Source organism: Poecilia latipinna, unplaced genomic scaffold, assembly GCF_001443285.1.
Source record: "Poecilia latipinna isolate Pla-1442-1.1 unplaced genomic scaffold, P_latipinna-1.0 Scaffold287, whole genome shotgun sequence".
Taxonomy (NCBI): Eukaryota; Metazoa; Chordata; class Actinopteri; order Cyprinodontiformes; family Poeciliidae; genus Poecilia; species Poecilia latipinna.
In genome coordinates this window covers 564,741-586,620 of record NW_015112903.1, presented here as the reverse complement: position 1 = coordinate 586,620, position 21,880 = coordinate 564,741, and the positions used below count along the sequence as shown (strand labels likewise).

The 21,880-nt window shown below is 37.4% G+C and overlaps 1 protein-coding gene across 1 annotated transcript; it reads right to left on the bottom strand.

Moving 5' to 3' along the window:
- Window positions 1–400: 400 nt before the first annotated feature.
- LOC106948418 (uncharacterized protein PB18E9.04c-like) lies at window positions 401–21,437 on the bottom strand. The gene is made up of 6 exons (XM_015034061.1): window positions 21,372–21,437; window positions 12,597–12,742; window positions 2,424–2,524; window positions 1,430–2,344; window positions 918–1,172; window positions 401–748 (listed from the first exon to the last, which is right to left on the bottom strand). Exons 1-6 carry the CDS (start codon window positions 21,435–21,437, stop codon window positions 456–458), a joined length of 1,776 nt encoding a protein of 591 aa, XP_014889547.1. The 3' UTR covers window positions 401–455.
- Window positions 21,438–21,880: the final 443 nt, after the last annotated feature.

Here is a 21,880-nt window from a genome sequence, read left to right as displayed (position 1 = left end):
TTTGGAAAGACAAAAAGATGGGAAAAATGTTTGATTTCTGACATTATTTCTTGTCGTCTATAAAATATTACATCCATCCAGCCAGTTAATCAGTCCATTCATCAATCCATGCCAACGACTGAGGCTCACTTACTTGTGTATTTCGAAGTAGTCCTGTTCTCTCCTTCAGTGACATTATCAGCAGCTACAGCAGTGACAGATATTTTATACTGCTCACCAGCAGTCAGATCAGAAATGGTCAGAAATGTCTCAGACACATTTTTTTGGACATGTTTTTGTCCACCTTCCCATTGAACTCTATAGAAAGAGCTGCTTCCCATTGGTTTGGTCCAGTTCACAAATAGAGATGATGTTGTTACATCAAACAAATTGAGATCTGTGACTACTTCAGGCTCTGTGAGCAGAAATCAGTATGTTGCAAACATTTGAAAACCAAAGAATGAAGCACAAACTCCTCAAGGTGTGACAATTGAAAGCAGGCTCATTATCTTACTTGTATATTGACAAATGATTCTCTCATCACTCTCTGTTTTGTTGTCTCCAGCCACAGCTGTGACATTAAAACAGTAGATCTCTCCAGGAGTCAGATCAGTCACAGTCGCCTGAGTCTCATTTGCACTCAAATCTTTGTTATCATTTTCCCACTTTACTGTATAAATCAGTCTTTTCCCCTGAGGTTTAGTCCAGCTCAAAGACACAGAGGTTGTTGTTATACCAGTGACAGCAAGACTGATCACTGCTTCAGGTTCTGTTCATGACAGAGAGCAGTGTAAGCACACTAAAGTTCAGTTATTATTCAATTTTACTATTCAGTTTGCTACTTCTGCAACATTTATAATCAATCACAAAAAAATTCCACTGCATTTACCGTTTCACCTTTTTGCACACGTTAAAGACAAACATAAAGGTTGACTTACTTGTGTAGGCAGACGTCGTGTCAGGCGTTCCTTCAGTGACATTATCAGATGCAACAGCAGTAACACTTATATTGTACTGAACCCCAGGATCTAGTCCTGTGATGTTTTTGAAGTTTTGTGTTACTGTTTCATTTTTTGTAATTTCTCCTTTTGTCCAGTATACTCGGTAGCTTGCATTATCCATTTTGCTCCAGGTCACTTTCACAGAGGATGTTGTGACACTTTCCACACTGAGATTCGCCACATTTCCAGGTGCTGTGAACCAAAGAAAAGTCACAATAACAGTTCATATTATGTCTATCTTATTATTCTCTATCTTAACATAATAGCACTTATTTAATCAGGACTGTACATTCAGAAATATAACTGTTAGAAAAAAAGATAAAAAATGCAGTACTTCTTCAGGGCATGACACAGAACAAAGTAACCAGGTTATGGTTATTTTGAACTGTGTCATGAGGACAGATGTCAATTTAGGGGCTCACGCTAGTTACCATTAGATGTTAACACACCCTTAATTGTAGTTGTTGGTTCAGCTGTCGTGGTTGTTGGTTCAGCTGTCATTGTTGATGGTTCAGCTGTCATTGTTGATGGTTCAGCTGTCATGGTTGATGTTTCAGCTGTCATTGTTGATGGTTCAGCTGTCATGGTTGTAGAGATGTCAGTTATTGTGGTTAATGTGGTTGTAGGGGCAGCTGTTATTGTGGTTGCTGTTATTGTTGGTGCAGTGTTTGATGTTGCCAGTGCAGTGGTTGAAGTTGCTGATGCAGCAGTTGAAGTTGTTGGTGCAGTGGTTAAAGTTGCTAGTGCAGTGACTGAAGTTGTTGGTGCAGTGGTTAAAGTTGCTGGTGCAGTGGTTAAAGTTGCTAGTGCAGTGGTTGAAGTTGCTGGTGCAGTGGTTAAAGTTGCTAGTGCAGTGGTTGAAGTTGCTGGTGCAGTGGTTAAAGTTGCTAGTGCAGTGGTTGAAGTTGCTAGTGCAGTGGTTGAAGTTGCTAGTGCAGCGGCTGGAGTTGTTGGTGCAGCGGCTGGAGTTGTTGGTGCAGCGGTTGAAGTTGGTGCAGTGGTTGAAGTTGCTGATGCAGCGGTTGAAGTTGCTAGTGCAGTGGTTGAAGTTGCTGATGCAGCGGTTGAAGTTGCTAGTGCAGCGGTTGAAGTTGGTGCAGTGGTTGAAGTTGCTAGTGCAGTGGTTGAAGTTGCTAATGCAGCGGTTGAAGTTGCTAGTGCAGCGGTTGAAGTTGCTGATGCAGCGGTTGAAGTTGCTGGTGCAGCGGTTGAAGTTGCTGGTGCAGTGGTTAAAGGTGCTGGTGAAGCGGTTAAAGTTGTTGGTGTAGCAGTTAAAGTTGTTGCTGCAGTGGTTGAAGTTGCTGGTGCAGTGGTGAAAGTTGCTGGTGCAGTGGTGAAAGTTGCTGGTGCAGTGGTGAAAGTTGCTGGTGCAGTTGTGAAAGTTGCTGGTGCAGTGGTCAAAGTTGTTGGTGCAGCTGTTGCTGTGCTAACATCTGCACCAACAACTGTTGTGGTTGTAGGAGAAAGTGTTGCCGTGGTAGTAGCTGCAGATGTAGTTGCGGTAGTTGTGGTGGTTGCAGCTAGAGTTGTTACTGTGGTTGTATCTATATTTTTCCAATTGATAAAGCAAAAAAGATGAGCACAAGAAGAAAAGCAACAGTAAATAAAAGCACAAGTGAAGCAGTGAAAAGGTGTTTTAAGAGCATTTTAAGAATTTGGGTGTTAACAGGTGTGACATGATTAATAAAGATAGCAGATTAAACCCCAATAATGTGCTGCAAGTGAAATTTTGAGACAATAAATAGGAAGAAAAAGAGCAAGCAGTTGACACCAAAACATGAGAAAAAGTTGTACTTACTTGTCTCAGCCTGAATGTTCTGCAATAAAAGACAGGAGAAAAAAAAACACAGTGAGGCAACTTTTACCACGAGGGGGCAGCATTTCGTTAAAAAAGAGACCATCAACTTTAAATCAAACCACTTATTCAATGTTACAGTGAGACGAATAACTTTACAACTCCTGCCCAAAGCACAACAACAAATACTAAAAAACTGAATTACATATATTTCATCAGTTTCCTCTAGATTATATGTTTGTAACTGTAGATCTTCTACTTTTATATGGACACGACATTTTTCATCACGTTGACCAAATGCAGAACAAAAAAAATCCTCGGCAATGTAACCTCTCTTAATTATCTTTTGGGATTTAAGTGTAGATATTGTTTTATAAGTTAGGTACCAGTCCTCCTCGCATATTTCTGGTATATAATTTTATTCTTTTAATCAAGAGGAAACTATGTGAAGCTGGAAAACAGTTACCTATTCTACTATCCAACATGACCAAGTGTATAATATATATATAAAAAAACAAACATAATTAATACAGAGGTAATACTTTAGACATTTTGAAATTTAGCCAATTTTATTCTTAAACATTTGTTATAAAATATCCAGAATCAAGAAGAACAGTACATTATCAGCATATAGGCTAATTTGTAGAGTAAGATGATCTATTTTAATTTAATTTATATCATCTTGTCAAACAATTGAGAGGGGTTCAGTAAGGGCAAACAAAAATGGATGAGAGGAAAAATAAATTAAAATCATCACTGCCAATCAAGTTAACTTTCCATCTATTATATATGTAATGTACGTAACTATATTTTATCTTTTTGCATATTTCTGGTGAATAATTTGATTAATAAAAATAATGGGAAAAGTAATATAACATGCCGATAATCAGTTACATATTAAATAATCAAACATCAGCTAGACTGAACCAGAAGACTTTTTTTTTACTTGAATGTTTGACATAAAAGTAACAATTAGTGTCACATAGCTTGCCAGTTTTATGTTTAAAAATTGTTTCCAGATAAATTGATTTTGATTCATCACCAAAATTTATTGAACAATACTTTTAATTTTGGATAATCAAAACAAACAAAAAAAAAACAATAAAGGAGACATGTTAAAAGTTTAATAGAAATACTAAAGACATACATCAAGCTTCCAAAAAAAATAATAAATCTTTTGCTTGGTAGAAGAAACCCCAAGCCCTATAGCTGAGGAGAAAGTACCATTGCAAAAAAACAAAAATCTGTGTTTGTGAGTGGACTAACTAAAAAATGAACAGACCATCAAAATTATTTGGAAAATTGCAGCTAAAAATTAGGATTCTTGAATGTGTATCCTGCACATACAAGAATCCTTGTATGTGCAAGGATTAGGTACAAGGACATCTTAGGTGTCTTATGCAACAACTTCGGAACCGCAACTTCACACGCTCCTGTGTCCACCTCACCTTCAGATTTGCTCTGGTTTTAGGGAATAGCACATGGTGCTGATTACATATTAATTATTAGCTAAAATTCAAACAAGCCTTCCAGACTGTTTGCTTCGCAGCTGAACATTAAACACATGGCATCACCACTAAAACCTGCATCATTCTCCCCCAAGCAAAGAAAAGCAAAGGAAGGAGAATTATTAGCCTGCAGCGTTGATATGTTACTGTGGGTGGTTTATATTTTATGATAGCAATAAACCAATTTCAAATAAACAATTAAAATAGTTTATCCTATTTTAGTGGGATAAAATGATTTGACAAAAATTTTGTGTAGACCAGAGTTTCAATCACATTCAAGACAAGTGAATCCCATATCACAAGTTTACATTTTGCTTTAAATGTTGCCGCATCAATCAAGGTATTGCCTGGCCTTAAATCTTCTCCTCACTGAAAAACTAAATTCTAACACTGTTGTGCTCCAGGAGTTTATTTGTTTGGCCAACTGTGAAACAAGTTCTTCTGACAACTTTGTGCTCTGAGACAAGGACCAGCTTATATGAGAAGAGGTGTGGGACTGTAACTTTGTTGTTTGTGTGACATCAACTGGAAAAATTTGAGATTTTCTCCTTTTTTTTTTTACATATGGGAGCTTCACTCTGATTGCAGACATCAAAGTGCCGCAGACAATAATTATGACATAATGAACGAGGGATTTTTTTAATTAAAATTTACTAATAGCGGAGAAAATCTTTTGTTCAGTCTTTTTCCTAACTTTCAGCTGTGACTTTTTCCTTGATGCTGCCATATAGGAAACTATTGTTGAATTACTTTGCAGAAGTGTCCTTCCTTTTCTTTCCTGTAGAAAGTACCTCTGACCTGGTTCTTCATTATTTTTCCTGCACTACTTCCTATCCGTCAGCCTCCAACCAGTCACAACAGATGGGCACAAAATCATACTGAGCCTGGCTCCCTTGGAAGTTTCCTCTTGCTAAAAAGGGAGTTGTTATTTTCTATTACACTATTATGCTTTGGCTAAGAGATTGCTGAAAACTCAATAGTTCCTGAGTCGCACAAATGAAGTAGTCAGGGTCCCGCATCAGCTAAAATGTGTAGGACCAAATCCAGTTTAGAAGCTGAAGTACTGATGATGTGATTTGCAATCACAGAATCTAAAACAGTAAAACAAGCCTAAGAACATATGCATGACAAGAGTAAGAGGGTAAGATTTCTAAAAAGATAACTGCAGGTTATCACCATTTCACCTTGTGGTGTGAAATGGTGATAAGAGGCATGCTCGTCGTTGTCGGTTAATGTGGTAAATGTTTTATAAAACAAAACCAGCTAATGGTAACTTTTTCCAATTAGTATTTCATGAATTATTGAATTTGGCTGTATTGCAACATTTACTAGACAAAACTGAACTATCTGGAATTACATTGTTGAGGTATTTGGGAGAGATATCATACACCACATTTTGTCCAATGACCACTGGAGATAGGTCTCAGCCTCCCCCTGAAGTCTGCAAGGATGAGCGGGGGGCTTTTTTTCCTTTCACGAGTTAAGTACTAGCCACAACTAAACCTTTCAACTCAGATTATATACTTTTAAGAAATCATAGATTAAAAAAGCCAAACATCTATTTCTTAAAAATGTTTAGGATAAAGTGATTGGATGAACAAATTCCAGGATAAAACTCTACGTTGGACATACAAAAGATCACATACCAACATCTAACAATAAAGTCTCAATGCCATACTTTAATCATTCTCATATTTTCATACCAACTGTAAAATGAACTCTTTGGATGCAAAAGCACTTTAAGCTACAACTCCCAAAGTTTTATTTTTCCTTGGAGTCACTCATTTTTCGCTTGTTAAATAAACAAAACAACATCTAAAACCATCGTGCTTTGGCGCTGTATCAGACACTAAGAATAATACAAAATTACAGTCACTTCTGGAAATGATGGCATACAAATATTAGTTTAAATAAACAGCTTTTTATCTCTCTGCTCTTTCCTGTCAAGTTTATAGAGTTTTGCAAAATCCTTTTGCTCCTATATGGTCTTTCTATATTCAGGCTTTTTTTTTTTTTTTATGAAAACAAGGTAAATGCTCTGTTTGTCTCAGCTTCTTCTACAATTGATATGTGTGTGCATGTCTTAGAACACTTAGCATTAGCAAATTAGCTGGGAAATTTGTTGGAAAAACATGCAGCACTGGGACTCAGCCAATGCCCCCGTTGATCTGTACGGTATCGATGCCCTTTGACTGTGCCTGTCTGCGGGAGTGGGAGGAGGAGGAGAAGGAAACGGCTCTACTGACCACTATATAAACATTACATCATCCTTAAAGGCCGCCTGCCTTTCTCTGATTCCCTCAGATGCCTAAGCAGCCTCTCGATAACACCCAGGTTCCTTCCTGAATAATAGTCGAGAACTCACCTTTAAGGCCGTTTGTTCTGGTTTCAACCCTTAAACACAGACTTGATCTGATAATGTCGAACAAAAGAAAAATCCACAAACTTGAGGGACATTCTGCATTAGCCAAGTTTCCGTCTTAACTAAGTGTGGGTAACTTTGGACAGGTGTTCCTTACAAAGAGAGCAAAGAAGAGGAAAAGCTGAAAAAACTTTTTAAAAATGGTACGAGGCAAAAGTTGGCAAAAAAAAAAAAAACTGGCTTGAGGTTTTCAAGATCATTTCAAAATGTTAACAGAAATCAAAAGAACCATCAGACATGCATCAAGACAGGAAATTTGCAAGGACGTCAACCATGGGTATTTTTTATTATTTTTCAACTGTGGTGGGGAGAACAAGACTTGGGGTGTATTCAGACCAACCCAGGATTAGAGTCCTGAATCAGACTCTAATCTGTTTGTCTAGAAAGTCGGAGTTTTTTGGGGAGGTCCGAATGCAAATTTGAATTCCAAAACGGACTTAAAAACCAAACTCTGACCTGTCTAAAAACCTAGGTCTCGGTCTGGTTGAAGTGAACTCTAAAACGGTAGAAAACCTTTCTTAATGCAACCTGACTAGAGACCGTTCCAAAAGCAGGAAGTCAGCTACAGTGCAGGACATTCTGGTCAATATATTACTCCCTGCTCTGCGGGTTAACGAAGATGTTGTGTCGGTTGTCATATCAACGGGTTTGCGTGCCGACACTAAGCAAGGAAAAGCAGAATATAAATGGTTTGAAGTTGTTTTACAACTCTTTATCAGCTTATCGTCCCATTGCTGTGGCGCTCTGCAGCTGCTGTAATTTTTAAACCTTTAATAAATGACAAAAACTGAACTAATTGCCTCATTTGTTTGAACATAATCATCAAATAGGATGGAGGAATTTCCTTGTAGTCCTCTCGCATCTTGATAGAAACCAAACTGTTTATAGATTTATATCAAGGGAGTATACTTACAAACATCAGCAATTTTCTCAGTTTTAATTTAAGCCATGTTTATAGAAATCAGGTAAGAAATAAAGGCGCTGCGATCATTTTTGTGATTCCTGCTCATCCCGCATTGGAACAGCCTGGTTTAGTGGACAGACTCACCACGTAGTAACGGCGCCTGAAGGAGCGTGGCTAGCGTTAGCGGCTAACAGGCGATGTCCAAACCAGTAATGTATATCAATGAAGAAATCCTACAACGGCTAAAATCTGACACGGCTCCGTTTCTGTTTACTTTTTGTGAAGAAAAAAGTTGCGCTGGCCTTCTTCAGAGGTTTTGTGTCGATTCCTTCAGTAGTTCTTGGTGCAGCGCCCCCACAGGCGTCGAGGGGAACAGGTTTTTCAGTTAGTTTTAGTCGTTTGACACAGTGTAGTGTGAATGCGAACTAGAGTTCTGAAAACTTAAGGAATGTTGGAATTTTAGTTCCCAGTCGAACCGAGTCTACCGGACTATCCGGTCTGAATGCGCCCGAAAAAGCAGCTCCTTTTTCGGGCGCAACCCAACAGATTCAGCTCCTGAATCTGCTGGGTTGGGTTTTATTATTATTATTTTTTTTAACAGAATGCTTAATGATCTTGTGTCTCTGACTGACATTATAGTTTCACTGAAAATGATTAGTCGGAGTTTAGTTGAGGAAGAATTCAGGTGAGCTACACCTGATGGAATACATTATCACACACCTGTAATTATTCATTGGGCATCTAATAAAAAAATAAATATTCAAAGAAACAAAATCCATTTGAAATGTTTTTTTTTATTTATTTTTTTACCTAGTTTGTGCATGCTTTTGAGTATAACTCGGGGAGATGTCATTCACAGATCCAGTCTCCAACTTCCAAGATAAAAACAAAACTTCAGACCCAGTTGTTAACATCTTCCCTTGTTATGTATCTTTAGATCAAAAGCTGAATGAACATAGCTCACCCTGGAATTCAGTGACGAACGTACAGCAGATGCAAATAGAAGAGTTTTCTATGAATCCCTATGCAGAAAATCTATAAGTTTAAAAGGTGGAAAGCTGTTGATCTTGATGATGGATCTGCTTTGCACTAAAATCATCAACACAACTGGTTCTGATAGTGAGAATAACATCAAGGGATGAAAAGTTGTGCTGAGATGTTTCAGACACAAGTAATTACACCTGATTGCACCTTGCAACTGACTGATAATGACTGAAATAACACAAAACTATTGTTGTCCGTTATACGCAGCGTTTAAAAGTATGCACTGCTATTGAACCTTTTCAGTGATATATGACCAATAAATATTTAAAGAACCATTACGTTATCGTCTTGCCATTGAGTAGGCATGGATTGGCAGAGGTAATGCTATTAAACAAGCTGATATTAAGGGTAATTAGTCAGGTGTCAGTTGTGGTTTCAGGCCTACTATCAGCTGCTTATACCTATTAAAACAGGTTTACCTTAATGAAATGTGATTGGTGGAAAAAACTTTAGCTTAGCCAGAGATTTCTTAGGATATTTCCAAACAGCTAAGTTCTTCTTCTTTGTAAGCAGGGGAAATTAACAACTGATCTTTCCAATTTAGTAGCAGAATTTTTTATTTTTATGTTTTGCTTGATACGGTTAGAGGTATACTAAATTTAAAACACTTGAAATCCACTGTCTCTAACCACTGGGAGATTTTAAAATACTAGCAAATTTTAGACAAGTCCATCCAAGTGCATGCTATGCTAACGGATGAGTCAAGGCACCAGTTATAGGAAACATAAAAAGATAGTAGTTTCTTAGTAAAATAGTTTGACACAGGTGAGGAAATATAAAGTTTTTCTTTAGTGCAGGTGGAAAACGTTCACCTCACTCTTTAGCAGATCCCTGAGGTTTAAATGGAACATTACTAACGTTTGTTTCTATCAACACACTTTTTAACTTCCTTCGACTGAATTATGCTTCATGTGGCATGCATTTGAAACAAAAAAATATTGTTTTGACTAAAGGAGAACTAAAAAAAAATTGTTACACAAAATAAGTTTCACGCTTTGCTACTCTTACAGAATAGGAACCAAAAACTTAAAATGCACCCTGATGGTATTCTGATGCAGCAGCCTCTGGCTTGAAGTACTTGTCTCTAATTTCTGTTGAAAGCAATCAAAGCAAAACCATCTATCACTGGACCAGCTGAGGTTGATGGATGAAGTTTGACTTTCAGTGCAGCCAGATGGTTGTTGTAAACCTACTAGAAAACATGAAGATATAGTTATTTTAATTGATAAAATAACATTTACTTTCACATGCATCTTTCATTTAAGACTTAGGCAGGTGACTCAGACAGACCAATAACTTTTGGGGATTATGCATCTTCATTCAAATTATTACAACAGAAAAACCATATACCTTTTGATTCATGCAGATTCAGTTTCCTGTTCATGACCACCTAACATGTTACGCTGCTTTTTAGAACATGCAAATATTTTTCAGTAAAGTACAGTAATTTCTGCATTCAGCTAGGCAGACAGATTGTTTGGGTGTGACTTTCCGTGCATGCATGTTGAGTGAAGATTAACAGCTACATCCTCTCCGCTAACTTTCCTCTTCAAAATGAGGAAGCCAGTCTTCTACTTAAAATTCAAAACGTTGCAGCACCAAAGATGCCATTCTTCTTCCTGCTTCTCTTTTCCAACACAGTGGCAGATTTGTTCTCCATCTAAAAGTTCATTTTCCCACAGCATTCGGTACCTACTTATTGTGTTTTGTTCTGAGGAAACCTCCTGTACTTCCTGTGCCCACCCAGAGACCTTCTACAACGCACCGAGACAGCTTCAAGGATGTTTAAGTTAAGCAATGTGTCATGCTTCAGACCTCTGACTAATTAAGGTCAAACAGCGGAAGATGAGAACCACACGACAACAACTCAAAACGCAACTCAGGCCTCGCTTTCACAGATCATGAGCTGTTTATTGTGGACAGGAAAGCTGGGTCAACTGCAACACACCTTCTGTTTGTTGTGTTATTCAGCTTTTTTTGTTTCTATTGATGAGAGACATGGATTTTACTTTCGCTAAAGCTACAGTATACATCAGCTTGAGTCAGTCAGTTTAATGCAACAACCTGCATTAAGCCTGCAAAGCCTAAAATATTAAAGCTATAGTTTTTGTAAGTGGGGTTATTTGGTGTTCATATTAGCAGTGAGTATCTTACAATTAGTAGACAGCAGAACTGCTCTAAATCATCTCAGTTTGGAGCATAAAAAGGTTGGCAGATCAACCTGGAGCGTATTCTACAGCGGATCCTATAACAACTTCAACATGATGTTTACACCATCATCATTTCACATTACACACTTCTTTAAATCAATGTCTATGATTATTTTCACTGAGGACATGTGTTGAAGAACAATGATCCATTGCGTACAAGGTGCTGTAACACAAAGCGCCTTGCATGACATGACACAATACAGCTGATGTGCCTTGTAAAATTCGATAATACACAATATTTTTTCTTCTTAACAGCCCCTTGTCAAGCTGCACCTCTGTGTTCTCCCAGCAGTTGTTGCAAATGTAATATTTTTACAAACATTAAATAGTTGTAAATAGCTCTAAACCTCAATGTAAATAACAGCTTCCAGGTCAGAATCGTTATTTTTAAGCTGAAGGAACTCGGGGTACTAAATATACGGCTCTGACCGCTGATAACAACTCCCCAGAAGTAAACAAATCTAAATGATCCCTTTAAGATCGTTGCTGGTTGTTTAAAATGTGGAGTTCTGGCTTCATTACTTCATCTACAAAAGATGGAGCTTATAGTCAACTTAGTTTGGAGAAACAATTAGAAATTCTGCTCACACACTTAGGTTAGCAACTAGCCAGAGGGCTAAAAATTTGATAAAAACAGCCATTGCAATAAAAAAAAAGGTATGTCAACAAATGTTTGATTATCTGTAAATAACCACAGACTTCTTTGTGAATAAATCCCTAATAGTCAAAACTGACCTTACTCAACCCTCAGGTCAAAACTGTTTTTCTAAACTGAAGTTATTTCAACTGCTGTTTGTACTGAAGTAAGATACTGACTGCTGATAACAACTCCACAGAAGCATACCCTGTAAGATCTTTGTCTTTTTCAGGTGAGGTTCAGTGGAGCTATAATTGGCAGCTTGTGCCATGCTCAGGGGTGGATGGAGGAGTACCCAGAAATATACTCAGGAGTACAAAATAACCATCTCAAAAATTACGCAACAGTGAAAAATGTATTTTGGTAAAAGGTTACTTAAGCGTTGAGAAACTAATCATAGCATATTTATTCGTTTTAAACTTGACAGACATCATTACATGTTATCATCAGTCATTATTAATGGGTTAATGTAAAATTAGGGCTTGTAATTTATCCGTGATTTAGGTTTTTTGGCAAATTTTCACCTTCATGGAATAATTTACAAATTAGTTTTAACTGTGATCAAATAAACAGCTCAAATTATCCTCATATTATCCTCAATGATAGCAAAAATCTTTTAGCTTTAATGTCATTCTACTTGTTCTTGCCATATAGAACATCAGTAGATTATAGGTAAATATATTATTTCAATATTTTTTAAAAAGTGAGTTTCGTTAGTTTTAACTTTTAGAACACAATGTGTCCGACTGGTTCCATCTTTTAATCACTTACTTACAACTAAAGCATTTTGTGTGTTCACACCTTTGAACTCCTTGTTTGGCATTAAAACACACATCTTCTTCCTCTAAGTAAAACTGGCAGATCGAAGTTACACAGAAGCCAAACACATACAGACACATGATTCATGAAAACCAGCTGGGTCTAAAAATATCCCAACTGCCTGCAAAGAAAGAAAAAAGAAACAAAAGTCCTCAGGAAGATCGCTTCAGCTATGAGCGCGTTTGTCTCCAGGTATCGGCCTCCCACACCGCCGTCCTGCCGCTGCTATCGCACGCCACATCAGTCTATGAAAATGAGTGACGTGGTATTTACTGACCGACTCTCACTGCGCTGCAGAGCCGCACAGCTGCTGGCAGCAGATACCCATCGCTGTACTCCGTGCCCTGCCATCAGAGCTTCCTCATGATGCTGGTGGAAATCGCGGTTGAACGCGCACACGCCCACACCCATGGGCTCCAGCCACTGTAGCGGACACGCTGAAGCGTGATCAGGGTGAGAGGTGTTAAAGAGAAAAGAGGAGTATAAATGTGTGACTGAGGAGAAAAACCACAATGAAGAATTTGTGCTTTTCTCACCATGTAATTACAGTCTTAATATGATAAGAAGGAAGTTTGATGTTCAGTGCAAGTATTAAGAAACTATTTCTTAGTTTAAAATTAGACTTTAGGCCCAAACTGGATCTTATCTACTTCACCTTCTTCACAGCTTCGACAATCTATGTTTTCTTATTTATTTAAAACAGGAACTCTAATTTTGTTCTTACAGAAGGTTTTGACCGATTTAGTTTCAGCAGCTACTGTAAATGTTGCATCTTTCCAGTCAAAACTGAAGCTTTGGTGCAGAGCATGTCCTAAAAAGGTCAACTGCTCAGACATTTCCTCATGCAGTCAAGATCCAAAATCTAAGAAAAGAGGCTGCAACATTGGGCAAAGGCACAGTTCAGTGATTGTAAAAAAAGAAAAAAGAAAAAGCAGATAAATAAATCTGGCTAACTTGTGTCCTTAGCCCCTGACTGTATCTGTCATAAGATGTACACTAATCAGGCACATTATTACCAACAATAGGTGATGTGACTAACACCCATACTATTTATTGAAATGGCTTGGATGTAAAGCTGCATCTCAATAAATTAGAACAAAAAAATAGTTCAATTCATTTCTGCTATTTGTTTAAAAAAAGTTATATCTTCAACAAAAAGTTATATAATTTGTGTTTGGTAGATTATGTCTGTGTTGTAACAATGCTTCTTAACTATAAATCGTAGAGCGCTGGCATGAAGCATCAATATGTTCTGTTTCTAAAGACGGCAATCATTTTATTTGATAAACATTGGCAAACAAATCAATAGTAGAATAAACTGTTTGGCATTGGCAGGGCATCTGACAGCTTTTCATAGCTGCGACCGGAAAGTTTTACTCTGTTGCACTACTCACAAATGAATTTTCTTCAAGTGTCGTCACTTAAAAGATCATTTGCAGTTTTGACTTTGTCGGCTTTATAAGATTTGTTGCCAAAAAGCCTCGTTTCTCACAAGACAAAAATCCACCAAACACAAATTTCTTTACTTTTCATGCTGAATTTATCACTATTAAACATCTGGCATATTTCAAGCAATTGTTTCTGTTAATCCAGATGACGGCTTGTAGCTAATGAAAGGCTGAAATTTTGTTTCTCTGTAAAATTTGAATAAGACCAAAACAATAGGGATTTTAACGTATACATGTGATATTATGGCTAACACCAGTGAGTTTCAGGGTCCCTTTCTTCATGTTTTCGATACATCACATGCTCAGATGCGAAGCTGATTGTCAAAAACAGACAGCAGGTATAACTGTGTCATGGCATAAGGATTGATAAACAAACCTGCTTATTATTTTTGGTGATTCTCAGAAAAAATGTATGTTTGTATTTGAGTAACCTTAGACTTCACAAGACTTGTGAGTAGTTCAACTTTGTGAATGAAATGACAATTATTTTAAAGGAACCTTACAAACAACATGTAAGAAGGTACTGTATGGACATCTAGTGATGTACACTATAAAAAAGAAAACAGAAAATTGTATTTACCCCCCTTTATATGTTGCATTTCCATATGGGTCGTTTTAATTTCAAAGCATTTAAGGCAGTTATTCTGGTGTGAAAGTACAAGCAGATTATGGTAAATCATTCAAAATGAGAGAAAAATAATTTCTCATATCACCCTTACAGTGTTTTCTCATTAACTTATTCAGAGGCCACTGATAAAATGATAACCATCTCCTGGACAATGAAGTCTTTCAGACTGCCAGAGAAGCCTGTGTCTCATTTACATGAATGGGGAACTGTGACTCTTTGTAATTCATTTTGCACTGAACATGTATGGCTTCCAGTTACATTCCTGGTCAAAAAGCAGCATCTTTTACGGATGGTAATCTGAAACTGAGCCGCCCTGAAAGAGACGAGAGGCCAGCCGAGAGTGGGTGGGTCGTCCCACAAAGGAGGGCTTGATTTTTGACTCATCCACTTGAGCGCAACAATGCGAGGCCAGCAGACGTGTGCCTTGCAATTTAAATAATAGTAATACGAGAGCACTGAGAAAGAGAAGGGGAGGCGACATCGCGGAGTAAAATGTGCGTCATTCCGCATCATTCCTGTTTTAAACAACTGCGCGAAATTGAATTCATGTTGCATTAAATTTGTTCCCCACACAGCAACAATTCTTTTAGTAGTGGAAAAAAATCTCACATTCCTTTGGTCCAAGACGCTTACAGAAATGTCACTACTCTCTAATTTCTACAAGCTGCAATGGAACGAGAGAGAAAGCAACAGAATTAGTCGGAACAGGGAAAAAGCTCCATGGCATGATAAACTTATGCAAAGTGTTGTACTTTTCCTGCTCATTAATAGGTTGGGGTTTAAGCTATGATAATGTGTGCACACTAATGGAAATATATTACAAAACTCAAGCAAAATATCAGCACATGCACCAGTACTGACCTCAAATACAAAACAGCTGAGTTTTGGAGTGGCTTAGTTAAAGCATAGATTTGGGTCAAATGAAGATGCCAGGCAGTTCAGGCTTGAAACTCTCCTAGGTTTCAAGCAAAACATAAGTAAGTAAACATAAGTAAAAACATAAGAAATATGTAAAGAGGTAATTCAACCTGAAGAAAATAAATAAAAAAAACTAGATTATACACACCTCCAGATTTCATGCAATGTTTTAATAACAAAAAAATATATATTTTGATCATTTTAATTCAGGTTCAGGTCGATTTTCTTCTTGGTCAGTTTTTACTCACAGTTCCCAACAAACTACTACTATTTCATCCAGATCTCAGAATTTAAACTAATCGATCTTGGGGCGTGGATCCTGTTATTTTCTTTTTATTTGAGCCAGATCACACTTATATCAGCCATTATGAGCAAGGATCAGACAAAAACTACCTAAAAGTGGTCTCTAGCTGGCAGAAGAAATAGAAGCCCTTTATTGTCGCAGAACCTTTGTACAAGGAGATGATATGTTTTGTAGTCGCATCATCATGTTTTCACACTTTAGACTACGAGTAAGTTATAAAAAGTCTTATACAAAAATGGGTAAAAACTGAATAAAATCTGGCTTGGCAAAATGTTGACTTAATCTGTATTAATTGAACAGACTGAAGCAAACACCAATGCAGAGATACATGGTTGAAAAATGGCAAGTAGTCATTTCATAGACAAGATTTTTGTTTGTTGGAACATGCGGACATTTCTTGTTTTCTGAAAGTGGAAAGTGCTAGAACCGTCTGTATGGAAAATGTCAGTACATAAAACTAATTCCAAAGAAGGAAGCTACATATTTCCCCTTTTCTAGTTCTACTCTTTTAAGTGCTTTGAGCTTTTGCATCCAAATTAGCATCTTGTGCAACATACAACTAAATTCAATATCTGACTCTCAAATATGCAAACGATGGTTGCTGCTGTAATTTGAATGAATTTCATCTAATCCAGCATTTTTTCCCCCCACAGTTGTTAAAATATATGCTCATTCTGTCGTCATCATGTGTTCCTGTAAGCTGAAATGAGAGCAGTGAGGATTGGAGTTACACACATACAGCAGGCTGAGCAAAGTTGTTCAAAAAAAAAGAAATAGAATTAGAATTAGGAAAATGCTGCCAACTGTCTTAAAGACATGCAAAAGTGTTTTAAAAGTAAGAGCTGCGAAGATGTCAAACGATGTCTAAATGTGATAGAAAGGCTGGCAGAGTTCATAAAATGAATTTATGGATCTCCATTTTGGAGGATGAACTTTAAGAGACAGAGATTCCATGTGACTAAACACAATAAGGTGACCTGAAACGTAAAAAGGAATAGAGAGAGATCTATTTGTCTTGATATTTTTCCTAAAAAAAAAAAAAAAGACTGGCGTGACCACAAAAAGCAAGAATCATGACCTTCTTGCCTTTACTCCTTATAAAGAAGACACTTCAAAAACTTCATGAGCTGATGTCGACGGTCCAAACATTAAAAATCTTACCGCTGATTTTATCAGAGGAACAGAGACATTTAAACCTTTCAGCGCTTTTTTAAACACGTAAATCCTGATCCCTGCATCTCGCTCAACCAATAAAACCCGATCCACAGTCGTGCAAGAACGACTGAAGTGAACAGTTTTGCTGAACATCAAAGTGCACCGTTAAGCAAGTCTGAAAGTCTGTTCATCTCTTAACAGCACTGAAATCCAGCTGTGTTGCTGTCAGAGTCACATTTGCATGCGTGAGCCTATCGCCTTTGCCCTGACTGTTTGGTCTTCATAGAAGCTAATTTAATCAATGGCACAATGAACTTTCACTTCCCCTTCAAAAATAAAACAGGTATCATATGATCAGATTTTTGCATGTCACAGTGAGAGAAATGGTCAGTGTTCTTACAAAAGGTGGGGAAAAAACAAGCTACTGTGAGCTACTGCGAGTTGGACATTGTCATAATCTAAAGCTGCGATCCAGAGAGGTCAAAAGGTGCGTGCTCCAGGAAGGTCCTTCATCCAATAAATTCTGGATTGGTTGGGGAATTTTAAGAGATGGGAAGGCATGGAAAGCAGGCCATTTAGACAAACAAACCACTTGTTTCTGTGCAAATTAATGATTTCCAGAATTTACCAGGAAACAATGAATAACTAGCTTGGAACCTGCACTACACAGGGACTTTAATTACAACATGGACAAACCTAATCTGACTCTGGTATGAGATAAACATCATGCTTTTAATAAGTCAACCCCCTCAAAAAAAAAAAACCTCGAAAAAGCAGATGTGTTGCAAAACTGTCCCACCGTCTCTGCCCTGAAGCTTGCATGAATTGAACACGGAAGTCAAGTTTTACAGTTAATTATTAATGGTCAGTTTCGATTTATTTCACCTAGATCTTATAACGTTATGTAACTGGTGGCTCGTGACTAAAACACAGCCTTTGTTAATAAAAATGCTTGTTCCGTTTATTTGTTTCTGGCTAACCGTGTTTGAGACGAGTCAGTTCCACATTTGCTCATGTTACCTATGCTGACATTATGAGATGTTCCATGCCGCTGAACAAACAGGTGTTCAATGATGCGGTGGGGGGGAAAAAAAGAGAACAGAGCGTCTTTACAGAGTCACGTCACTGTGAATTGGTCCGTTTGTGCAGAACTAAAAATATACATTTCCACAGGGAACCAAAGTTTTTTGTTACTGCAAATCTTGCATAACATGAGTTCTCTTTGAGATTTTCACAACATGATAACCTTGAGAAAAAAAACAAAAACAAACACTAGTTCCCAGGTCCTAATTAGTTCCCAATTCTAAATGATTTTATTGAAACCAGAAAAGAAAATATTATCCCTACCACTGTGACATTTTTATTGTAATTTAGATTTTTGATTGACAGCTCGTTAGAAATATTAGCTGGTTTAGAAAGTTATGTTCTTAGCTTTTACAGCGTAACTGTTTGTGTTTTTGAGATCAGATTTCCAAAAAGCATAATAGGTCTTTTTTGCAAACAATAACAAGAGCAGTTTAGCAGTTATTTTTTCATTCAGCTAAACTATAGTGCACAGCAACAGGTAGGGGAGGGGCAGCACTGAGGAATTATGTTCTATATAGCTGGAGAAAACTTCCCTGTCAACTCATTGAACTTTTCATGACTTTGAAGAGACTTGATGAATTTGTTTTCCTTTAAGTGTTGGTTTTTGGTTTAAACACCCATGTTTAAAGGAAAAAAAACAAACAAAACATATATTGTCCTGCTACAAAAATTCAGAAAACCCTCCCCAGCTTTCACATTTAGCATTGCTGAAGTTCTGCTTCTAGATGCTCTTTCTCTGATTGCACAAACTAAACTGGAGGAGCACAAACTAAACTGGAGGAGCACAAACTAAACTGGAGGGGCACATCCTCCAGTAAAAACAGATTCCCGAGTAATTCTTTAGGCAAAAACTCAAAGCACTGGTTTGACTGTTCTACTGGCTCTGGACCAGACTTGGCTGAAAAGGCCGTCTGAGCGGGACCTCATTCCATTCCCGACCCCTTTGTGTTGGCCACACGTCTCCTCACATGCCATTCTCAACCTCTGTCACCCCTCCATCCATCCCTCACCAGACAGACCAGTGGGACGAGGACAGGTGGATCTCAGGGAAGCTGCTTGGATGCCACTGGCTCTTTGTTATGATAGTTCCCTGCCTGGGAGAACAGCATTTTTTAAATTATTTCACCCTAGAAACTTCTAAAAAAAGAAAAAAAAAATGTCTCACTTGTCTACGTTTTGTGCTTAGAGGGAAGTTTAAAAAAAAAAATCGGATGAGTCTTTAACTGTAAACTGTAATGAATCAGTACAGTTACACCTGCATCAAGTTGAGTCCAAAAAAAAAATATGAAGTTAATTATCTTATCTTCATATGTAACAAAAATAAAAATCTCAATTTACTCAACTGCAGAGTATGCTTGCATCTATGTGCATTTAAAAGCAGCTCAATGTGACATATTTCTCTCAATCAGTTATCTTCAATGTTAACTCCAGACACCTCCTGCTAAAATAGGTTATATAACTCAAAAACATCCACTTAATACTATCTGTATGTGCTGACATCTTACAGCCTGCTCTCAGGGTGAACTTGCTGGACAGCCAGTTCTGGTTACGTTGGGGATTTTACTTTCAATCGTTTCTCCATTTTTAAATTATCTTTCACAAAGTGAAATAGTTTACTTTAAATTATTTCCAGACCTCTTTAAACCCCTTGCCAAACTAGTGTCTTGTTTCTGGAGGAATCAGAGAAAGCGTTGATCTCTCCATGGCGCTCTCGCTAACTTCAACATTTAGAAACACGTCGAATCAAATGACAAACATGACAAACCCAACTTAAAACTGCCAAGTAATGATGTCAGTATTAAATGATTTCAAAAAAGATATTCACGCAGGTTGCCGTAAGTTCTCCTCCCTTTTTCCACGACCGTAAATATAACTTGATTAGTATATTTTCTGTTTGAGTCTTAATAAGTTTATCAGAGTTAAATCTTTCCATCTTAATCAGTTAAAACTTTACATCTCTTCATCTCACCACATATATATATATATATTTTTTTTTTTTTACACTTTTTGTACATGTTCTACATGTCAAACCGGATCTAACTAGTATTTTAGTTACATGCATCAATCTGAGTCCAGCTGTAAAGTTACCCGCTTCAGTCTTTAACAGTCTAAAATAATAATTTTTTCAAGTGCATGTAGATATATCAATACATGTTCAACTAATTCGTTATAACATCTAATAAATAGTCGACTATAATAAGGTCATTGAGTTCAATCAGATTTTTGGTTCAGGCAAAAATCCACCACTAGTTGTTATGACTCAAAGAACATTTTTAAACTGAAAACACGTCAAATCACAATAGATGAGTATTCTCTCTGACTTCTGGCAAATAGTTCAACACGGTTAACTCCAGTTTTATATGCTGCCTTGATTTGTTTGATGCCAGTTCACATCCTTATAATATTTCGACAACACAAGCATTTTTGACACTTCTGAGAATATTTGGGACTAAAATGTAAGAAACAATAATGCCACAGTTTATTTCCCTTGTCAGCACCCATGAACAGCTTACCAACATCAATTTTCTCCAGATTTATTAATTATTTCCATTTACCCGAAAGTAGCAAGAGCTCCACGGTTATTGTGAGCTAAGCAAAACCTTCTTCATCAATATTTGTGCATTTTTGTACCTGTAAGTCTGTTAAATTATAAAAAAGAAAAACCACCACATTTTCTCCATAATTTAAAATTAAAAATCTAGTGTCCAAAATTTGTTTTGTTCTATAACAACAATTTATGTAACTTAGCTACTTCCTTACCTACTACTGTGAAGGAGGCTTTTTTTTTTGCAATGTATGTAGTTATAAATATGTTAACCCATATATGTTTCCTTTATTAAATACAATCCTGTCAAAAATATATTTTTCATGAGTTCAAATATATATTCCGCTGCTGATGAAACATTCCTAATCCAAGCACGCTTTATTAGTGACCCACAAGTAATCTCTCCTATCGTTCACACCCTTCAGAACAAAGCAATATTTGTCTTGATGTAATTGTTTCCAACCATAATTAAGTATATTTTCTTTCTCAGATATCATCTGCTTTTCCTTGAAAAGCTAGAATTTCAGTTCTAACCCTAAACTTTTTTGTTTTTGTCTTTTGAAATGTGCATACAGTTTGTGGCTGTAAAGATGTGGTTACTATTTCTGTCCAATAAATAGTCCTTTATATTGTATTTTCTCCAATTCAACACATCCCTGATAAAACTAACCAACATAGGAATAAATTTAAGCTCATATTTGTTCTTACATTATCTTCAGCTGAAGTCATTTCCTAAATAAAGCTCCTAGTTTTACTGTCTGTGTGGGAGCTCTACCTGCGCAACAGGTGCAGTCACACCTGTCAGATTAAACCTGACTTGTCGCTTAAATTAAAAATAATAATAATAATAATAAAAAAAAGAACACCCCCAATCTGTTACTTCTATATTTTTTGGTGGAGGGATTTCACAAAGCTTACCATCTTGTTCAAGTCTGAGTAAAATGCTGAAATAAAAGAAGTTTTCCTACCGGGAGGAGAGCGCTGAATACCAGGAGAGTCCACAGAGTGAAGCTGAAGCGCCGGAGCGGCTTCATGATGCCGCACTCTTGATGGACTCAAAAACAACAACAAAAAAAGATTCTCGGTGTCTTTGCTTTCTTCTTACTCGCTGAAGGTCTTCATGTTCAAACTTCCTGGCTTGAAAACGCTAGCCCTCCCGGTCCCTACTCGTCTCTTTCGGACGGACGCCAGCGACATCAGTAAAGTTGAAAGTGAGAGGAGAGAAAGTTTTTCCTCCTCGCTGGTTTAGCGGAGGGGCGGAGCGTCATGACTGCGCCACTCCTCTCATCAGCAGCAGCAGCAGCGGTTTTTATCAGCGTTATTCAGGCGTCTTGAGAGGAAATGCTCTGTTCTGTAAGCCTTCGAGGAAAGGCCTCTCCGTGTGTCCGCATTTTATCCGAGAAAGCACAACGAGGCATCAACCACCCCCCCCCCACTCACACTTAATCCATCAGTAAATGAATATGACCGTCCCACG